General features: G+C 46.2%; 1 protein-coding gene across 17 annotated transcripts in view; it reads left to right on the forward strand.

Moving 5' to 3' along the window:
- Positions 1-20,277, forward strand: part of ATXN7L1 (ataxin 7 like 1) — a 282,078-nt gene that overhangs the window by 118,745 nt on the left and 143,056 nt on the right. The window contains exon 4 of one of the 17 annotated variants that reach the window (XM_086396942.1): positions 1,550-2,067. The exons of the other annotated variants lie outside the window; for them this stretch is intronic. Coding sequence (XP_086253068.1) covers positions 1,550-1,632 — 83 coding nt within the window. The 3' untranslated portion in view covers positions 1,633-2,067. Of the gene's footprint in view, positions 1-1,549; positions 2,068-20,277 lie in introns of those variants that run through there. 17 annotated transcript variants of the gene reach the window in all.

Raw genomic sequence — 20,277 nt, forward strand, 5'->3', positions numbered from 1 at the left:
GCCTGGCTCTTGGCCAGAGGCCTTGGTCCCTCAGTCTCAGTACCTTAGGCCTCCCCCTCGGGCTGCTGACACTGCAGAGGCTCACTGCCCTCAGAACCAACAACCTGAGAACCAGGAAGGGGAGTCAAAATGCCATGGATGAGCTCATCTCAGAAGTGACTCACTGTCAGTCACCCCTGCCTGATTCTGTCCTTTAAGAACGAGTCACGATGCCCAGCCCACATGTGAAGGGAGGGTGGTGAGGTGCCACCTCCTGAAGGAGTGCCACCACAAAGAGAAAGCGCCATTCATCCTCCTCTTGCTGGGTCAGGAGAACACCAGGGTGATTGCTGAAGGGCCTTTGCTGAAAGGCGGTGGGAGCTTTTCAAAGGACCCTAGAGCTGGCTCTGGCGGTTTTGCCTGACTGAGTTGAGGACAGGTTGAGGGGGATGGGAAGAGGCATTCGAAACTCTCTGTGGGCTTTGATCCCACTGTCCTGTAGGCGCCATGCAGGCCCCTTCTCTCTTGCTTAGAAAGGAATGAAGCCACCTCTGAGTCCCAAGGCTCAGGCTTGGTTCCAAAGAAGAGGAAGGGGAGGCTAGCTGCTTAGAACCAACTCTGCACTGATGAGAGAGCGCTACACAGCACGGTGTGTCTCCTTGTCTCCTGGCGGGCAGATGGTCTGCCCGCCAGGTCCCCAGAAGGGGAAGAACAGGGGTCGCAGGCTGCAGTGGTGTTCTGGAATAAAGAGGAGCTTCCGAGCTGTGCCTCTCAGGAATGATATTTGGGGGGCAGGGGGTGTTATGTAGCAGGAGGGGGAAAAACCTTGTTCCTTTTTATTGAAGTGATCCCACTCAGGATAATGGCTCAGTACCACCAGGCATGACAGCGGCCAGCCCTCTGTGGCTATGGCTCCTGGGTACCACACAGATGACCTCCCACGGGGGCGAGGACAGATGCTTACGTAGCCACCCCAGCTCCGTAAGTGGATTCTGTTTAGCTGTCTGCTCTTGAGGATGCCAAACTGTTGGTGGTCATATTGTACTATGTCTCTTCTTATCTCCCCCATCATCCCCAGGGAATAAGCTAATCAAACTTGCTGATGATTTTACACTGAGAAGGAGATAGCTAATAACTTGGATGACAAGTATTAGAATACAATGTGATGTGGATAAATTGGGTCCATGTATTAAGGGCTATAAAATGAGATTCCATCAAGGCATGAATAATGGTGCCTGTGGAAAGAATTAATCAAATACCCCATTAAAAGGTATAGGAATTCTGGTCAGATAGCCCCTGTTTAATTACACTCCTGCCCCCCACCCCTACTTCATTCCCCTGAAGCTGCTTTCTAGTAGGAGATATATGGAAAAGAGTTGAAAGGAAAGAATAGAAAAATGGGACATACATTTTGATAGAACGAGATCACGAAGACAGATTTAAAGTAACCAGTGTTTAATTTAGGGGGAAAAAAGGCAATTGGCATGAATAATCATTTACAAATGTAATTTCCAAAGGAGCCCTGTTGATACCATTCAGCAAATGCCAACAAAGCATTTACTTTCTAAAGGGAGAAAGCAAGACAAGAGAAATGAAGGCATCTTCAGGAATGGACCAGAGGACATCCAAGCCATAGAGAAGAAGCAGATGTGAAATGAATGATACAGAAGATAGACTCAACTTCTGAAAGAACTCAGAGAACTGGCATTGTCTGGAGAAGGCTTCCTGGAAGAGGAGACTCCCGCCGAGCCCCAAAGTGTGGACAAGCTTCCATGTACTGCAAATTCGTGAGCACATTCTGGTGACAGGGTTTAGGGAGAAAATGGGCTGGAGCAGAACAGGGGGCACCCGTGGGATTCCTCTCTCCATGTCCACCACCACCACCACCCTGGTCCAAGCTATCATCACCTCTCGCCTGGACAACTGCAAAAGCCCGCCAGCTGTTTTTCCCTGCTTCCACTCTTGTTCCTCTGCAATTCATTCTGCACACAGAAGTGAGAACCAGAAAAGTTAATCATGTCATTCTCCTGCCTTGTGTCTTCCCATTGCTCTGAAGCTAAAAGTAAAAATCATTATCATGGCTACAAAGTCTTGTGTGGTCTGAACTACATCCTGTGCCCGGCTCCCTTTCAGTCTCTCTGTGCCAGTCAAACTGGCCTTCAAAATCTCAGCACACTGGGTATTCCTGCCAGGGGGCCCTTGCACATGCTTTTCCTTCTCTGTGTATGATTTTCTTTCATCCCCTCTTCCTGAAACTGACTCATCTTTCAGAATGCATTTTAATGATTACCTCCTCTTAGAAGACTTCCTGATTGTCGTAACTTAGTCCACTCTCCCTCATACCTTAAAAAAAAATGTTTGTGGTATGAACTTATAATTCATGTCTCCCCTACTAGGCCACAATGAGCTTCTCCGGTAGCTCAGTGGTAAAGAATCCACCTGCCAATGCAGGAGACGCGGGTATGATCCCTGGATCAAGAAGACCCCATGGAGAAGGAAATGGCAACCCACTCCAGTATTCTTGCCCGGGAAATCCCATGGACAGGGGAGCCTGGAAGGCTGCAGTCCATGGAGTTGCAAAAGAGTCGGACACGACATAGCAACTCAATAATAACAACAGGGCCACAAGCTCTGTGAGAGTAGGAACCCAGACTTTGAATCCCCAGGGTCTATCACAGTTTTAATAACTAGGCATTGAATAGGTATCATGACATTTCATTAGGAATAATGAGACTAGTTTAAAAATTCTACTTGACCAGTCAGTATGTAAGAGAGTACCATTGTGAATTACTGGCAAGAAAAACCTGAATTCATGTCCATACTCTGCCACCTGCTGGCTATGCTGGTGTGAATAAATCCCAGATCCTTTCAGAGCCTGTTTCTTCCTCTAAAGTGGTGGTACTAACAGCCACCTCACATGGTTGTAGCAAGAAATTAATACAATAATATAAAAACATTTTCAGCTGTAAAACCAGGCATAAAGATGTCCTGTCATTTTGCTCATGCGTGGTATATTGGGTCATTAAACATCTGTAAGATGGATGGATGGATGGATGGGTGAACAGATTATCAGTTATAGAACCAGCACAAGAGCCAAGAAGGGAACCTGGCGTAAGGACAGCATGCTGGAAGCCAAAAGAGGAGCGAATTTTTCAAAAAGTAGGAGGAGTCTTTTGATCGCCCAGAATATCACATACAGTAAGTAGAGCAGGCAAGAAGAATGAGGTAGGGAAGAAATCATTTACTTTGAGTAGAAGGAAGTCAGTGATGACCTGAGGGTGTGTCCTCCTCAACCCTGTCTTATTGTTGGTGCTTTCAGTGACATGCCTTATTTGCAAATCACTCTACTGATTTTTAATCTTTTGGGGGGAAATCAAATTGATTCGCATATACAGCAGAGCTGGCCGGATTACTCCAGCTGCTGCCAGCAGGTGCTGACAAGTGAAGAAGTGAACGTCAGAGGATAAGAAAATACACTAAACACTTACTTTAATAAGGCCTAGAAAACATTGATATTTAATTAATTGCCATGGATAATCTGGTTTCAGTTTCAAGGGTTGTTTCACTTTTTACTCCCTGCCTTCCAGTCAGAATAGGGCCGTATGTGTAGGCAGGGACCAGTGGTGTGAGCTCTGATGGCAATTGCTCACTACTCTGTGCGTTTTTCTGTCCCTGTGATGACACCTCACTTTTACCACAACCATCCATGCAGAGTAAGTCACTGTAAAACACACACACACACACACACACACACACACACACACACACACACACACACACACACACACACACACACACACTAACTGGCTGAGTTCCTGTCCTTTTGATTGGCTGCTTCTGCATCGTGGTAGGGCTTGGGCTCACCTTCCGGCCAGGCCCTGATCCAGCCAGTCTGTTTGTCCAGAAATAAAGGATAAGATCGCCAGTGCTTCAGACAGAAGAGTGTGATGGCTCACAGCCCAGCTGCTTCATCTAGAGCCCGCTGTCGCCTAGCTTAGATCTCAAGTGTAGAAGATGCCTATAATCATGCTTCCTCGGAGAGGTGGTGTGAAGATTAAATGCCATAATGCATGTAACATGCTTAGGTTGAGCCCAACCCAAACTTAGAAGTGAGTTAATAGAAACCCAGAAGTCATGATAGATTTAACCCCTTTTCCAAGATCTCCTCTATCTTTGAGCATTGCTGCTGAGCCCCAGCCTGGCTACCCTTGAGGAATTTCCCATGGTGGGTATTTCATACAGCAAATAGCTCTCAGAGGCTGGAATTGGAAATCTTGAGGAGTTCATAAAGGGCTTTTGGGGTGGGGGCTGGGGTGGGAATGGGGCAGGGCCAAGAAAAGAACTCTGTGGAATTCCTAGTGATCCAAGATGAGGCCTGGAAGAGAAGCAGAGGCCAGCCAGGAAGGCAAGCAGTTAGACCTGAAACATCTGAGTAACACTGTCACAGAGCCCAAGCAGGAAGGAATTCCAGGGAGTATCAAACACTTTAGAAAGGTAAACGAGACAATAACTAAGCAAAAAAAGTTTTTGAATCATATTTGCCTTTTCAATGAATTCAGATTAATTTAGTTTGGGGAATTTTAAAGACACACATTGTAATCATTGGAAATACCCTAGAGCGTTGTAAAAACCAGGGTTGGAAATCACTTTACCCTCTACATGCTAAGAGTAGAAATCAATCTTGCAAGCAGATTTTAAAAACTCCTGAGCCCGGGACAGAAATCAACCTGGCTGTCAAATCTACACTAAGTCCTGCTCCTGATTATCTCCTCCCACCCCCCGCCACCCTCTGGCTCCTTCTCTGCACTGTTGGCAGGAAGAAGGATACACGTTCCTGATTTCTGTCACAAATACAGTCCCTAAAAGAACCAGAGGAAGCACGGAGAATATAGAACCAGAATGGGATCAGTTAAGTCCTCTGCCTAATTTCTTTTGTCAACCCCCCCCCCCCAACCCGCTGTTATTTAGGCCCCTTTTATGGTTTTACAAGCAACGCTGTAGTGAAGTTTCAAAGGCCAACTGGGTTTGAAGAGTACTTTGACTTTTTTTGTTGTTATTGTTATCTCTTGTCTTTTAAAAAAAATTGTTGAAGTATAGTCAATTTACAATGCTGTGTTAGTTTCAGGTATACAGTAAAGTGATTCAGTTATACACACACATATATATTCTTTTTATTTTTACATTCTATTCTGTTATAGATTATTATAAGACATTGAGTTTAATTCCCTGTGCTGTACCGTGGGTCCTTGTTGGTTATCTATTTTATCTATAGTATGTGTATTTTAAGAGTGCCTTGACTTTTTAATTTTTTATTATATCCATCAGTTTGGGAGCTTTTTTTTCCTGTGCAAATCAAAACAGTCCACATACATATTTAATTTTAAGCGTTAAAAATCCTCCCATCTCCATGTATGACCCCATTCATTTCTGTTCTCAATTGTGTGGGTGCCATAGCCCTGGAGCATATAATTTAGGGTCCTGAACTTAATGGGGGTGTCTGGAGGTCACCATTAAGTGGATACACTTCTTTATTAAGTCAATATTTGATAAAGCCTTTTGAAAATGCTAATAAGTATGTTCATGGGACTGCCTGCTAAGATGAGAGAAAAGAAAAAAATTTAAAGCTTGCTTTTATTGCTCCAAACCGTAAGTAAATGGCCAGATCTATCTTCCTTTCATCTATCATTTATATTTATTACATTTGGTGAGTCTGGTTAGTGGTTTAGATTCCTTAGGTTTTTACTACATCCAGATTCCTATTATGCAGTCGTCTCTGATAAAACCTAATGGGATACAACCCTGGACCCTGGAGCATAACGTGATGCCAGACCCCACTGCAAATATGTTTCCTACTAAAGCAAACTATAGTGGAAAACATTAAAGAGAAACATTCCCTGGTCACTTCCAATTGCAAAAAAAACTTCATAAATCACTAGTTCCACAGAGAGCTCCCCCCAGATCACATTTTTTTTCTCCTTGCCTCATTACCTCTATTGTGAGAGCTCCCTTTGCCCACATACTCCTGAGAAAGCGATTATGGTGGTTTGTGCCCTCCTTAAAAACATGGCTTGTGTACCAGTTGTTTTTTTTAATGGGAAGTTATTTGTATTAAGAAATCATGCCCTTGGATGTGTTGGCAAGCACCAAGGGCAAAACCCAGACAGTAGGAAACTGCAGATTAGATGGCCTGAGTTTTCAACAGATAAATGATAAGGGAAATAGATGGAAGGAAGTGGTCACTTAAAAGTAGCATAAAAGATGTCTAAAAAATGGGTAAAACTAAGTGACAGTGTCTAAGGATACACACTAGGGTGATAAAACCATAAATAAACGCATGGAAACAAACACGTAAGTCAAGAGCGTGGCTGCTTTGGAAGCGGGGAGGAGCTGTGATTGGGATAGGGATAGGATAGACGTGTGGAGGGGCCCTGGGGGCTGGCGAGGTTCTCTTCCTGCACCTGGTGTCCAGAGGATGTTTGCCCATTTGTTTTGTGCAGGTTTGAGTGTTTGTACGTTATTTTACAGAACAAAGTTTTCATTTAATGAGTCTGCTTGGGGTTCACATTACCTATAGTCTTTAAGGAATTTGACTTTGGCTTGTACTAAAATATGTCTTACTTTCTCACAAAGAGGAATACCGCAATTCCAGCTGGAAGGGCACCAGTGGAGTTGCCTGGCAGTTCTGTCAAAATCGAAAAGGAAAAGAAGATCGATTGGTGGAGATTTCATGGGTTCTGGCTGCTGAAGACCTCCTGGTCTTTCTTTTTTCCCTCCTTTTTTTCTATAGTCAAGGATCTAGTTCTTTGCTTTTCATCATGGGTTGTGCTGTGCTTAGTTGCTCAGTTGTGTCCCACTCTTTGCGACCCCATGGACTGTAGCCCACCAGGCTCCTCTGTCCATGGGGAGTCTCCAGGCAAGTATGCCAGAGTTGGCTGCCATCCCCTCCTCCAGGGGATCTTCCCAACCAAGGAATCGAACCCAGGTCTCCCACATTGCAGGCGGATGCTTTACCGTCTAAGCTGTCATGGGTTACACACCCACAAGCCTTCCTCACCTAAAACAAAGCCTAGAACTCTGACGACAGCCACGTTGCTCCCGCCCTCACACCTCGCTGACCTGGGGTCACCTTTAAAGACCGCAGAGGGAAATTCCCTGGTGGTCCAGAGTGGTAAGGACTCTAGACTTTCACTGCTCAGGGTCTGGGTTCAATCCTTGGTTGGGGAACTAAGATCCCACAAGCCTCACCATAGTAGCCAATAAATAAAGATCATGGGGGTTTGCTTACTTTACTCATCCCGGCTGTTAGTCTCCCACGTTCTCCCTCTCTGTGGTCCCTGCAGATGCCAGTCTGAAGTGGCCACCCTAATGTGATTTTAGGGTGACCTCTGAAAGACCTGTTCCTCCAGTTGGGATGTCATTCCTTTACCTCAAGGCTTTCACCAAGGCATTTGCCATCTTAGTTTGAATGAGTTAGATGAGAGTTCACTTCAATAGAGGGTGAAGTCATAAAGAACAGGACTCTGGAAACCTGAGGTAGGAGCCCAGTAAGGGAAGACCTGAAAGGGAGTTGGGAGTTTACCTTTTCTTCTTTCTCTTCTCAGCAGATCTGGCCTCAACATGTTGATATTTTTTAGCTTCAGTCTAGAATCTCACTAAAACACAACATTTACACCTGTCTCTGGGGCAGCTTCGTGAAGCTAGTTGTCCAACTCTGTCAGTGCGGAAGCCTGAGTCCAGCCTGTTGGGAGTCAGTAGGGTAGGTCAGCTCCTTGAGGGCAGGGGCTTCATCCTGGTTTGCTAACCATTCAATTCTCAGCCTCCAGCACAGGGCATGGCACAGAGTAGATGCTCAATAAAAACCTGATGAGCTGGGCTTCCCTGGTGGCTCAGTGGTAAAGAATCCACCTGCCAGTGCAGGAGACATGGGTTCGATATTTGACTCCAGAAGATTCCACATGCCGTGAGGTGTGAGGCGGACCCTAGTCCGTGCGCTACAACTATCGAGCCTGTGCTCTACGGCCCGAGAGCCACAACTGCTGAAGCCTGGCGCGCCAGAGCCTATGCTCCGCAGCAAGAAAAGCCGCTGCAATGAGAAGCCAGTGCCCTGCAAGAGTAGCCCCTGCTCACCCCAACTAGAGAAAGTCCACGAAGCAACGAATACCCAACACAGATGAAAGTAAATAAATATTTTAAAATATTTAAATAAATATTTTAAAAATTAAAAAACAAAGCACACTTGATGAACAAATGAATAAACAAGGAACCAGGCCAACAAACAGCTTGCAGCAGCAGGGGGAGCACAGGTGGGCGATGAGAAAGCCACTGCTGTTGCTCTGGTCACTGCAGACTTCTGGGGACATCGCTCTCCTGGTCCCCTCCACCCCGAGCATCTCCTCATCTGAGGCCTGAGGTTGACCCCCTCCACTCTGAGCCTCCCTGTCTTCAACAAGAAAATCGGCCAGTATCTCGTTTCTGAGAAGTGACAGCTCTTAGCACATTTCTCCCACTGGCTCAGCACTTTGGGGTCACAGAAGTATTTTCCCACACACTGTCTAAATTCACGTTGTCTAAAATCCCATGAAATAGGTAACTTCCACTTTATAGAGGAAGAACTGAGGCTAAGAGGGTAACTGATGACTTTTGAGCGGCAGGACTACGCCCAGAACCTGGAGCTCGGGCTCCCCGCCCCCAGTGTCTTTTCTGCTGCACTGCCCTTGGCTCTGGTGCAGATCCACATGACGTGGGATCTGGAGTCAGCCCTTGCCCTCAAGGAGCTTAAAGCCTAATTACGGCACAGAAATATCTACCTTAAATAATAAACATGGTTCAGTAAAAATATGTAGCACTGCTTGATCCTTCTCCAGTTTCAGTTTCACTTCACAAAGATGCTGGAAAAGGTTATTTCACTGTTATGTCTTAGAAAGGTTCTCTCTGTGCAAACTTACCGAGTATAGACTGTGGTGGCCCAGCAGTCTTCACTGTCTGCTATTGGAAGGAGGGGGAGAGCATAAATAATAGAAACCCAAAGGAAATCCCAAAGACCTCATCTAACCAATGGTGTCATTCTCACAGTTCAGTGGATCTTGTTAGAAATAACCGCATCGTAGATAGAAGAAGGAAAACAAGGATCTAAGTAATCCATAATCTAGAGAACTGTTCCATGACACAGTATTGTAGCAGAGTTAACACTACTGCCTTGCACAGACAAATGTCCGTGTTGTGGGGCTTTCTTCCCTCTAGCTTCTCTTACATCTCTTCTGAGACTCTCTCTGTGACTGCATGAGAGAGGCAGGGCTGGTCCTGGGGCTTAGAAGCATTGACTTCTAAGCCAGTGACTTGCCCAGGGCTCCTCCACTAGTTAGTGGTATGGGAGGAACGTGAACCCACGCTCTTCTCAGCCCCCACCCTTTTCCTACTTCCTTTCCTGCAGTGACCCCTCTTGGGCTCCTTTTCCAGCCATCCTTAAGAAGGACCCAGCAGGAATTCCCTGGTGGCCTAGTGTTAGGACTCCAGGCTTTCATTGCCGTGGCCCAGGTTCAGTCCCTGGTCTCACAGTGGCAACTCAGTGACTCACGTGCTCACCGCACTGGCTCTTGCCAACACTGGCTCATGTTACAGTGGTTAAGCGTTCACTGACCACTTTGCAGTGTTATAATCATTTAATTAGTCTATGCCTAGGAGGAAGAGATACTTTATTTAGAAGCTTACCAGTGAAAACCTCTGAGACTGCAGTTCACTATGATTACTTTGGGATGATCTCAGGATCTGCCCACCATGCTCCTGATCCACTTAGACTGGGAAGATAACTAAGAAGGGCTTTGTCCAAGACACACGCAGCCAATGTGTTAAGGACGATTGTGGCTAGGTTCAAGAAGGGAGGGCAGACAGATGCCAGAAGGCAGGATAAGGAGAAAAACATTTTAGGATCTTCAGAAAAATAACCAGGTCTTTTAATGCTTCTCTTAGGGCAAAACAAGAGTAAAATTTGCCTTCTGTTATCCTGGCTTGGGGATAGCACTGAGGTTCACATCAGTCTGTCAGCCTTGACTGCATGTTAGGGCAACCTGGGCAGCTTTCACATATCCTGTTGGCAGGTTTGAAAACTGGCATCAGTTTTTTAAAACTCCACCTTGGTTTCAGTGTGCAGCCAAGCTTGAGAACCAGTGATCAGATGGGTGGTAGTGGCTTTTCAGGTGTTGACCTGGCTGGTTGTTGTTGTTGAGTCGCTCAGTCATATCCGACCCTTTGCAACCCTGTGGACTGTAGCACGCCAGGCTTCCCTGTCCTTCCCATCTCCCAGAGCTTGCTCAAACCATGTGCACTGAGTCGGTGGTGCCATCCAACCATCTCGTCCTCTGTCGTCCCCTCTCCTCCTGCTTTCAGTCTTTCCCAGCATCAGGGTCTTTTCTAGTGAGTCAGCTCTTCACAACAGATGGCCAAAGTATCACAGCTTCAGCTTTAGCATCAGTCCTTCCAATGAATGTTCAGGGTTGATTTCCTTTAGGATGGACTAGTTTGGTCTCCTTGCAGTCCAAGGGACTCTCAAGAGTCTTTTCTAACACCACAGTTCAAAAGCATCAATTCTTAGGCCCTCAGCCTTTTTTACGGTCCAACTCTCATATCTATACATGACTACAGGAAAAACCATAGCTTTGACTATACAGACCTGGCTGGATTAAACTACATTTCCCAGAAGTCCCTATGCTGTGGGCTGCTCACTGACTGGGCCATGGAGACCTGGAGGAGGAAGGCACAGCAGCAGCCATTTTGTACCACATGCGCTGTTGCCAGTTGGCCGCTCACCTCGCTGGTGGGCAGAGGCCAGACCTGCAGTTGCTCCACCTTCCCCGGATCCTCATTCAGCCTGTCCGACTCCAGGGCCAAGTCTGTGTGTTTAGTTTCTTGAAGGCCTCTGGCTTCTGTGGGAACATGCATAACATGGAAATCAAAGGTATAAAGAATGGACAGAAGTTTCAGTTCATCCTCGTGGGGTTCCAGTTAAAGCTTATGAGTTCCAAATTGTTCTTGATCTCTGTCACTTTCTGTCCTCTTTTCTTCCCAATGCCTGCCCTGTGGACTTCACACTCCATCATCAGATGCAAAAGCAACAGCCTTTTAGAGGCCTTTTAAATAGCAATTGCTGTTGCAAAAGGTCAAATACTTGGAATAGACCCATAGATATACAGGTACATATACCTGTATGTTCAGATCCATTCTTGTAGGTTTGCTTCTTGGATCAAATGCTGACTAATACAGGTGGCTTTCAAAATTGAGGATTAAGGGATTGTCTGTATCCACAGAGAGAGATCCTGTTTAAGAAGGAGATGCCCGTGGCTCTGACTAAAGAGGAAGGCAGGTTTGACAGCTCCCTGTCTCCACCGCCAGCCCCTGGGTGACATCTCAGGGGTGATTTGAAAACCTTAAGTAGATTGGTAGTATCCAGGCCTGGTGATACGTGGGAAACCCCTGGGGAGATCTTAAACGTGCGAATTCTTGGGCTTCGCTCCACATTTAGGAATCAGAATCTCAAGGATTGGGGCTGAAAGTGAGAATTTGTTGCTGTTGTTGTTGTTAGAATGTAGTTGCTCTTGGAAGCTTCCCAGCTGGTGCTAGTGGTAAAGAATCCACCTGCCAGTGCAGGAGATGCAAGAGATGTGGGTTCCATCCCCGGGCCAGGAAGATCCCCTAAAGGAGGAAATGGCAACCCACTCCAGTATTCTTGCCTGGAAAATCCCATGGACAGAGGAACCTGGTGAGCTATAGTCCATGGGGTCCCAAAGAGTTGGACTGAGCGCTTGTCAGCAGCAGCATAGTTGTTTTAAATGTGTCAGATTTAAAAAGCTTCCTTTACCCAAGTTTTTCTGGGGTGCTGGTAGCTTCTGTTTCTTGATCTGAGTGCTATTACATGAGGGTGTTTTGTACATCCAAAGTACGAATCACAGGTGACACATCTGTGATTTGTAGCATCTCTTGTATGCATGTTATACCTCGATCAAATAAAATAAGTCCCACCTTCCCCTCCCTCATAATTCCATATTCCAGTGACTGGCCAAAATTCACTGGACTAACTGATAGCTTATATTCTTCATAGCAGTATTCAGAGAAGAGAAGCATAAAATCCAGCAGTTGGGGAATAGTCAAGATGCATCTATAACCCTAATGATACAGTTCCCTGCAGTTACTGCAGCCCTGAAGAGGAATCTGAAACAGTGGGGCACCGGGCCAGCTGGCAGTGATTGGAGTGCGTGGCAGGACAGTTAGGAACTTCACCTTGGAGCCAGACCACAGAAAGCTTTGGACACCAAGTGAGAAAGAAGGAAAACCCACTTTCAGAGTGAGTGCTTTATTTTAAGGAGCAGTGAGGGGCCTCTTACGGATTTTGAGGATGATGATTGATAAAGGTGGCATTTTTGAAAGTACAATTGTAAATATAAAATTATATCATCCGTCATATGTAACTGCTCACAAAGACATTGTTCAAAACACAAACTGGTGGGTGACAGAGCAGGCCCTGGAGCTGGGAATTGGGACTTTATCTTCCTTTGGCATGAAGACAGACTTTTCCATCTCAGCTTCTTTCTGAAGTGTTCTTAATCTATACCCTGTTCTGGCCTGCAATTAAATAGAAAAATTTTTTTAAAAAGATAACCTCTGAGCCACCAAGGAAGCCCTATTTGAAGGCCTAGGAGGTTCCTATGGAGCATGGCTGTTATAGGTACAGTAAGATCTTACAATAGTGCAGGGAGAAACCTCACTGGCTGATTCATTTTTTAGGCAATATGTCCAACAGTGGTTCTCAACAGGGAGTTTGGACCTGGGGGAGGGGGATTCAGAGGCGACAACAGAGAACTGGGTTGAATTACAATTATCTCTGGGGCTTTTTGAAATAAAGAAGTGCAGGCCCTACCTATACCCCCATGAATGGGTCTGCCACTCCTTCAGTCTGTCTACCAGCCTAAATGCTGTCTTATATCTTCTTTAATATCCAGGGATGGAGTTTAGACAACCTCTTTTTGTCACCCTTTTCTGAGTGTGACAACTTTGTATACCTTTAATTCTCACCTGCCCCCACCCAGGAAAAGACAGCTTCAAAGTCTCAAACTCCTGAGTTTTCAAAATAAGGGCAGAATTAGACCTCAAAAGCAAGTACCGGCTGAGAAAATCAAATCACAGACACATCACCAGACTCCTTTTGAAAGACACATTTTCTTTCTCCTTTTCATTTACAGTATTTTCATTTTATCTTTTCTTCCTCTAAACTCTATATCCTTCATAGCAGAACTCAGAGAAGTAACCATACCCTAAACTCTATTTGGAGGACTATCTAGAAAACGCTTTGATTCCACAGGGAATCCCCTCTGAAACCCAACATATTCCTAAACACCCCTCTACCAACTCCCTGGCGTGTGCAAAGGGCACGCACAGACCTACCTTCACATTAGTTTCTGCTAAAATAGTTAGCAAGACAGATCTAATAAGGAGAACAGTAACATGGGGCATTCCCAAGTGAGAGGCTCTTTCCTGGGCATCCACATTGTTTCCTTCCTTCCTCTCCTGCAGCATATTTGAGAATCCCTGTCCAGTGTCCACGAGTTGCCTCTCCCGCTCCCGTCCCCATCCCCACCTCAGGGCCTTTCTCCAGACTTGCTGAGAACTCTTCGCCGCCATCTTTTCTTTCCAGCGTTTTTCAGGAAAGGGAAGCTCACTTTAATTGGCCTGCCCCGCATTCCTCTTGGTCTCCCAGGGTGGGCCTGGCTCTGGGGACACGGAGGCAGCTCTGCCCACACCCGGCTTCAGGTTGTCTTGCTTTTACTCGTGTGTGGCAGCACCCAGATTGCTTCGCTTGGTTAGTCAAAGCTGGCAGAGGCACACGGTGCAAAAGCTGCAAGCCCCAGACTGGAGGAGGAAGCCTCTGAAGGCAGGAGGGTGAGCCTCAGTTCTCCGGCCCAGTCATCGCCAGGTTCAGGTAGCCTGGAGGATACGCCGCTGGGTCATTGTCTGGCCGGAGGATTCCTGAGACATCAGGATTATGTCTCCGTGGATCTCAGAAGCATTGCGTCTGTCTGTCTGTTTATGTGGTCCAACTGGCACCATCTAATCAGAACAGAACCAGATTGCTGAAGCTGGAGAGACCTCCAAGGTGACAGATCAGGCCTCCACATCCTCTTGTCACACCCCGACTCCCTGAGGCCATGCAGGGAATTTGCTCAGAGTCCCTCAGGTAGGAAGAGAACTGGGCCACTCTCACAGGTATTCCAAGTCCAGCATTCCACAACTGCCCGTTGCCGCTTCCCACAATGGAAGCTAAGTCTGCTGTGACTCTGTTTTCTCATAATTATTTTATGATCATGACGGTGGGTGGCCAAAACATTAACAGGTCCAACAGAGAGTCACAAGACCCTCAGACCTGGAAAAGTCATGGACCCACCCAGGCTGGGCTTTGGGGTTGGGAGGTATTGACGTGTTTTATATATATGCACACGTGCTGTGCTAAGTCACTTCAGTTGTGTCAGATTCTGCACCCCAGTGAACTGTAGTCTGCCAGGGTCCTCTGTCCTGGGACTGTCCAGGCAAGAATACTGGAGTGGGTTGCCATGCCCTCCTGCAGGGGATCTTACGAACCCAGGGATTAAACCTACATCTCTTATGTCTCCTGTGTTGGCAGGCAAGTTCTTTACCACTAGTGCCACCTGAGAAGCCCTTGTTTTATGTTTGCCTTTGTTTCTTCTTTCTTAGTCCTCTTCTCAGTTACTTTTTATTTAGGTCTCGAAGGGGCTTTTGCATATGTAGAATTTTTCTGAGAACTGTGACTGTAGGTACAAAATGTAATGTCTCTTAACCTGGGTTTTGATAAACTACACTGCATTGTGTTACAATGGAAAAAAAGTCATATCCTAAGTTATGTATTATATGTATGGAATTTGTGTACCGTGATTTTATATTTGTAATGCATATATGTTTTGACATACTGATAGAAGTATCCTTTACACTCTGGGGGAGGAAATGTGGATTTAATTACAGGGGGACTTTTTTTTTTAGATATAATTGTTATAACATTGTATTTGCTTTAGGTATATAATATAATGATTAGATATATGTATGTATATTTTTTTAATTCATCTAATCAGTAGTGTATGTACCTACTGAAAAATTCAGACAGCACCAAAAGGCCCCCCACTAAGGTCACCCATTCATCCTCCTGGAGGCCACAGCTGTTAAATTCTCCTAAAGATGGGCAAGCATAAATGTGCTTATTTCTTTTTCTTGTTTAATGAATGACTGTATATTATATGCATCATCCTGCGCTTTACCTTTTCAATGTAATGGGTTCATTCATTGCTTTTAATATATATATATTGAGCTCCTGTTATGTGCCAAGCAGTGGCTGGAATCCAGGGGAACCAAGTAGATTCACAGCCTCTAGGGACTTGTTAGGGGATAGAAACAGTAAACAAATAATATGATGGCAGGAGAAGAAACGTCAGTGTGGCGAAGGGAAGGGGGTGCTCTTGTACACGAGCTAGTCAGGGAAGGCCCGTCTGAAGACGCTTGAGGCCAGGCCCAGTGTGAAGTCAGAGCGTTGTGGACACTTGGCAGAAGGACTCTGGGCAAAGCGGGCAGCAGGGGAAGACCCTGAAGCTGGAGCACACTGAGCTGGTCATGCTCCTGGACAACAAAGGGCCGGGTGCCTGAGGGGTGCCACCCCATGCTGCTGGGGGTGAAGCATCCTGAGAAAGGACCCAGGCCACACATGGAGACTCAGTCAGCTAAACTCTTATAAGTACTTGGGTTTGATTCTGAGATGGAAGTTATTGGACAGCTTTTAGATGGGAAGAGACAGGCTTACTGTGGTTGCTGGGTAGGGAACACCTAGTAGAAAGGGGAGGTGGGGTCAGATTCCATCAGAAGGTGCCTGGGGAAATTCAGGTGAGAAATCATGGTGGCCTGGGTTGGACTGGTGATGGTGACACTGGGGAAAAGTGTGTTCTGGAGGTCTTTGGAAGGCGTGCTTCCCAGGTGGTTCAGTGGTAAAGAATCCTCTTGCCAGTACAGGAGACACAGGAGACTCAGGTTGGATCTCTGGATCAGGAAGATTCCCCTGGAGAAGGGAATGGCAACCCTTTCCAGTATTCTTGTTAAAAAATCCCGGGGCTAGAGCCCATGAATTGAACACGATAGCCACTGAGCATGCACATATGTGGGTGGATCGTCTGTGAGGTGTCAGAGAGCTGCAGGAGGCTAGGGTGGCCCCTGGGTTTGGGCCTGGACAGTGGGTGAATGGTGGTACTGGATGGAGATAAGGAAAAGCAAGGAGTTGGAGGAGACAATCTAGCACCTGGTTGTGGATGCATTTGTCACATTAGATGTGCCAGTTCAATGGGCAGGAGTTGGCAGATGGCTGGATATAGGCTTGTGGACTTCAGACAGAGGTCAGGGTCAGAGAGACGAGTCTGAAGCTTATTAGCATATAGGTGGTCCTTAGAGCCCTGGGGACAGATGAGATGAGAGCAGCTGCCCAACATTTTTCATTCCATGGTTCCTCTGCAATAAACAGAGAGATGGACCCGGACCCCTGTCCTGACGGGGCCCCAGCCATTGCCCCAAAGGCCGAGGGGATCAATGTCCTGTCACAGCTGTCACTCCTTTGCAGCCAAATGCATAGTGTGGTCACACAGTGTGAAGGAGAAGAAAGAACTCTGGGCTTGGGTCAGGACCTGGGTTCTGGGGTCAGCTCAGGCACTGTCAGCTGTGTGACAGCCAGCCTAAGGCCCTCCTGGGTCCTGGGCTCATCACCTAGAGGGACTGAACCAGGTGATCTCGGGATCCATCCAGCTGTAACATGGTTTTCCTGTTAGTCAACCAGTATGAAGAGTAAAAAGAATACCCATACACCACTCACATTAAAAAAAAACAAAACCATTATAAGGACATTTGTACAGTGAAAGGGAAACCATGCAATCAGTCGTGGAATGCTGCTGTTTGGGGCTAGGAAGGCGATTTCAAACTTAGAGAAAAGTTGCAAAAATAGTTCAAACACTCCTCCTCATATGTGTATGTGTATCCATTTTTACATTTTTAATTTATTATACATTTTTGAATAGTTTGAGAGTAAGTTGCAAATATCATATCCCTTTACCCCTAAATATTTCAATGTGTATTTCCTAGAAACAAATATATTCTCTTAGGTAACAGTAGGAAGCTAATATACTTGATGTGGACATAATTCAAATTTTTCCAGTTACACTGTATAGCAAAAAAAGAAAAAAAGTTGGAAATCCAGGCTGACCTGTGCCTTTAGTTAGCATGCCTAACTCATGATCCATACTTCAGTCTGCCATCCACAGCCTTGACCCTTGTGAAGACTCAAAGTCATGTGTTTTGTAAAATGTCTTTTGATTTGGTTTGCTTGATGCTTCCTCATGGTTAGATTCAGGTTTTGCATTTGGGAGTGGAAGGCTCTTTAAAGGTGTGAAATCTGAGTCCTTAAAGGGAGTGAGATCTGAGTTGGGCCAAGGATGAACAGAAATCAGAACAGCCCTTTAACTAGGTACCTGATCTCTCAGAAGCCTGAATGGGATTTGAAAGAGAATATTCACCTGGTGTGGACATGGTGTGTGTGAAATACATTCTGAGCTAACATTTTGGCAAGAAAGGGAACTCTCTCCCCAGTAGACTTATTCTCCCCTGTTATTCTGAGTGTCTGATAAATCGTTGCTTCTATATAAGGCCTGCATGAGCAGTGACCCGAGGGCTGGTGATGGTTCTCATGTTTTACAAATGGGAGACCTGAGGCCCAGGGAGCACGTGCATTTAGGGGCCTCCACACTCATGCCCTTTGTACTCAGCTGTGCTATTTCAAAAGAGTGTTTTCTCCAACAACCCTTGCTTGGCTTTGCTCAAAACAAGGATTCAATAAAGACTCTAGCTCCATTTTCCACTCATGTCAATGACTGATACTTGATTAGCGTTCAGGATTGCTGTCATCGGCATAATTTGCACAGATGCAAAGACCAATTTTGTTGTTACTGAGGCGGAAAGATCGATTTCCTCAGAAGTTATCAGAGTTAGAGGGAACCAATAATCACCGGGGTGTCTCGCTGGCTGATTCTGAAAGGAAGCTTTGTTGCCTCTGGCATCGTGAGCTTTTATGGTGATGAGCCAGGAGGCTGGGAGTTGGAAGGCCCAACTGCATGTGTACGTGCACCGCCTGGCTACTGCACCACGGCCGTGTGACACGGCACAGCGGTCAGCCTCCAAGGTAAAGAAACCTCAGCCACCATCGCTGCCTTCTCAGTGTTGCCCTGAGGGGCACGTGGGACCTTGCAGAGATCACCTTGTAAGCGTGGCCAATGCCATGGTGATCACTGCCTCCTTACCCAGCCGAGGATTCCTGAGGAGAAGACTTCCTCCCAGTCTGAACCTCTGAGCGAGGCTGCCCCGCCCACCCTCGGTGCAGCAGCTGGAGTGCTGGGTTCAAGTCCAGCTCTGCAGCAGACTGCCTGACCACTCCCAGTGTCTGGCAGTGGGCTCAGTGCACTGAGTTCCTGGCCCCAGATCCTGGCACAGATACGCAGTCATCGTTGGTTTTTCCCCTTCTCCATCCTGTGCTTGCTGTCCATTTCCTTCTCCTCACATTGTGCTCCTGCTCCTCCTTTCCCCCGGGCCCCCTCAGTCAAAGCAAGAGTTACTGTTCTATGCCAGAATATGAATCACATGGGCTTCTCCGGTGGCTCAGTGGTAGAGAATCCACCTGCAATGTAGGAGACGCAGGTTCAGTCCCCAGGTCAGGAAGATCCCCTGGAGGAGGGCATGGCAACCCACTCCAGTAGTCTTGTCTGGGTACAAAGAGTTGGACACGACTAAAGCAACTGAGCACGCAGGCATAAACATACAGTGGTTGGGAAGCTGAGTCCCTTCATCTCTGACTGGGAAAGTAGAAAACCCCAACAAATCCTGGTTTGCAAAGCAATGAGCTTGGCCTTAGGAGACTGGCACTTCATCATTTTAGCTGGAGGATCAGCTGGACGCTGGACTGGGTGTGGGTGGGTGTGTCAAGACGGGGAGGGGCGAACTGTGGCCCCTGGGAGGCATCCGCTAGGGGTAGCTGTGGGATCACCAGCCAGTGACCTGTTCCGTTGGAGGGACCAGATTGTATGTATGTGTGTATGGGATGTGGGCTATCTATTTTGATTCAAAATGAAGATGACTTTCCTGGAAGTAAGAATATGGAAAAAATAAACAGTCTGAACATTTGCATGAATGGTTATGAATATGAACTAGGTTACAAATGTAAGTATTTAGAATAGCAACAGAATGAACCCTTAGCAAGTGGTAATCATTTTTTGTGGTGTTTAAGGGCGTGGATTCTGGAGCAAAAATCCTAGGTTTACATCCCAGCTCCAGCATTTCTAGTTGTACAGCCTTGGGGAAGTTACTTCACCTCTCAGTGTCTTGGTTTCTTTGTCTATAAAATGGGCATAATCATAGTACCTAAATGGTAGGATTGTTGTGTCAATTAAATGAATTCATTTACATAAGACACTTGGAAAAGTCCCTGGCAGATATTATCTACTATGTGAGAGTTATTATCTGTTGTATTGATGAGAAAGTCAGTGAGAAAATTGAGTTTTGCTCGTATCCAGGCATATTTTGAAAACACCAATGAAGAGGTTGGTAATCCTGAACTTAGAACACAAGCTATATCTCAAGGCTAGGTTTGTACACCAGACACAGGCACACGTGGGACAGTGCAGGCTTCCTCTTCTAAAGCCTCAGATCTCCAGGACAGACATTTGGATCTCTTTGCTGCCGTACATGACGATGTGTTCTTTGAACAAGGATCTTGACATTCACTGTGTTAGTTTCTTAGGGCAGCTGTAACAAAGTACCACAAAAGAAATTGATTGTCTCACAATTCTGGAAGCCAGATGTCTGAGATAAGGTGTCAGCAGGCTTGGTTCCTTCTATGGGCTGATTCTGTTCCAAGGCTCTTCCCAGCTCTTGGTGGTTTGTAAACAGCCATTGACCTTTCTCTGCATGTGGGTGCATCACCCCAGTCTTCCCTTCATCTTCCCATTGTGTTCTCCTGTGTGTATCTGTCTCTGTGTTCAAATTTCCCTTCTGCAGGACACTGTTGTGTTGGATTAGGTCCCACCCTAATGACCTTGTCTTAAGTTGATCATCTGCAAAGAATCTATTTCCAAATAAGGTTATATTCATAAGTACTGGGCTTCCTTGATAGCTCAGTTGGTAAAGAATCCGCCTGCAGTGTAGGAGACCCTGGTTTGATTCCTGGGT

Source organism: Bos grunniens, chromosome 4, assembly GCF_055505025.1.
Source record: "Bos grunniens cultivar Pamir isolate PY7600 chromosome 4, Bosgru_T2T1.0, whole genome shotgun sequence".
Classification (NCBI taxonomy): Eukaryota; Metazoa; Chordata; class Mammalia; order Artiodactyla; family Bovidae; genus Bos; species Bos grunniens.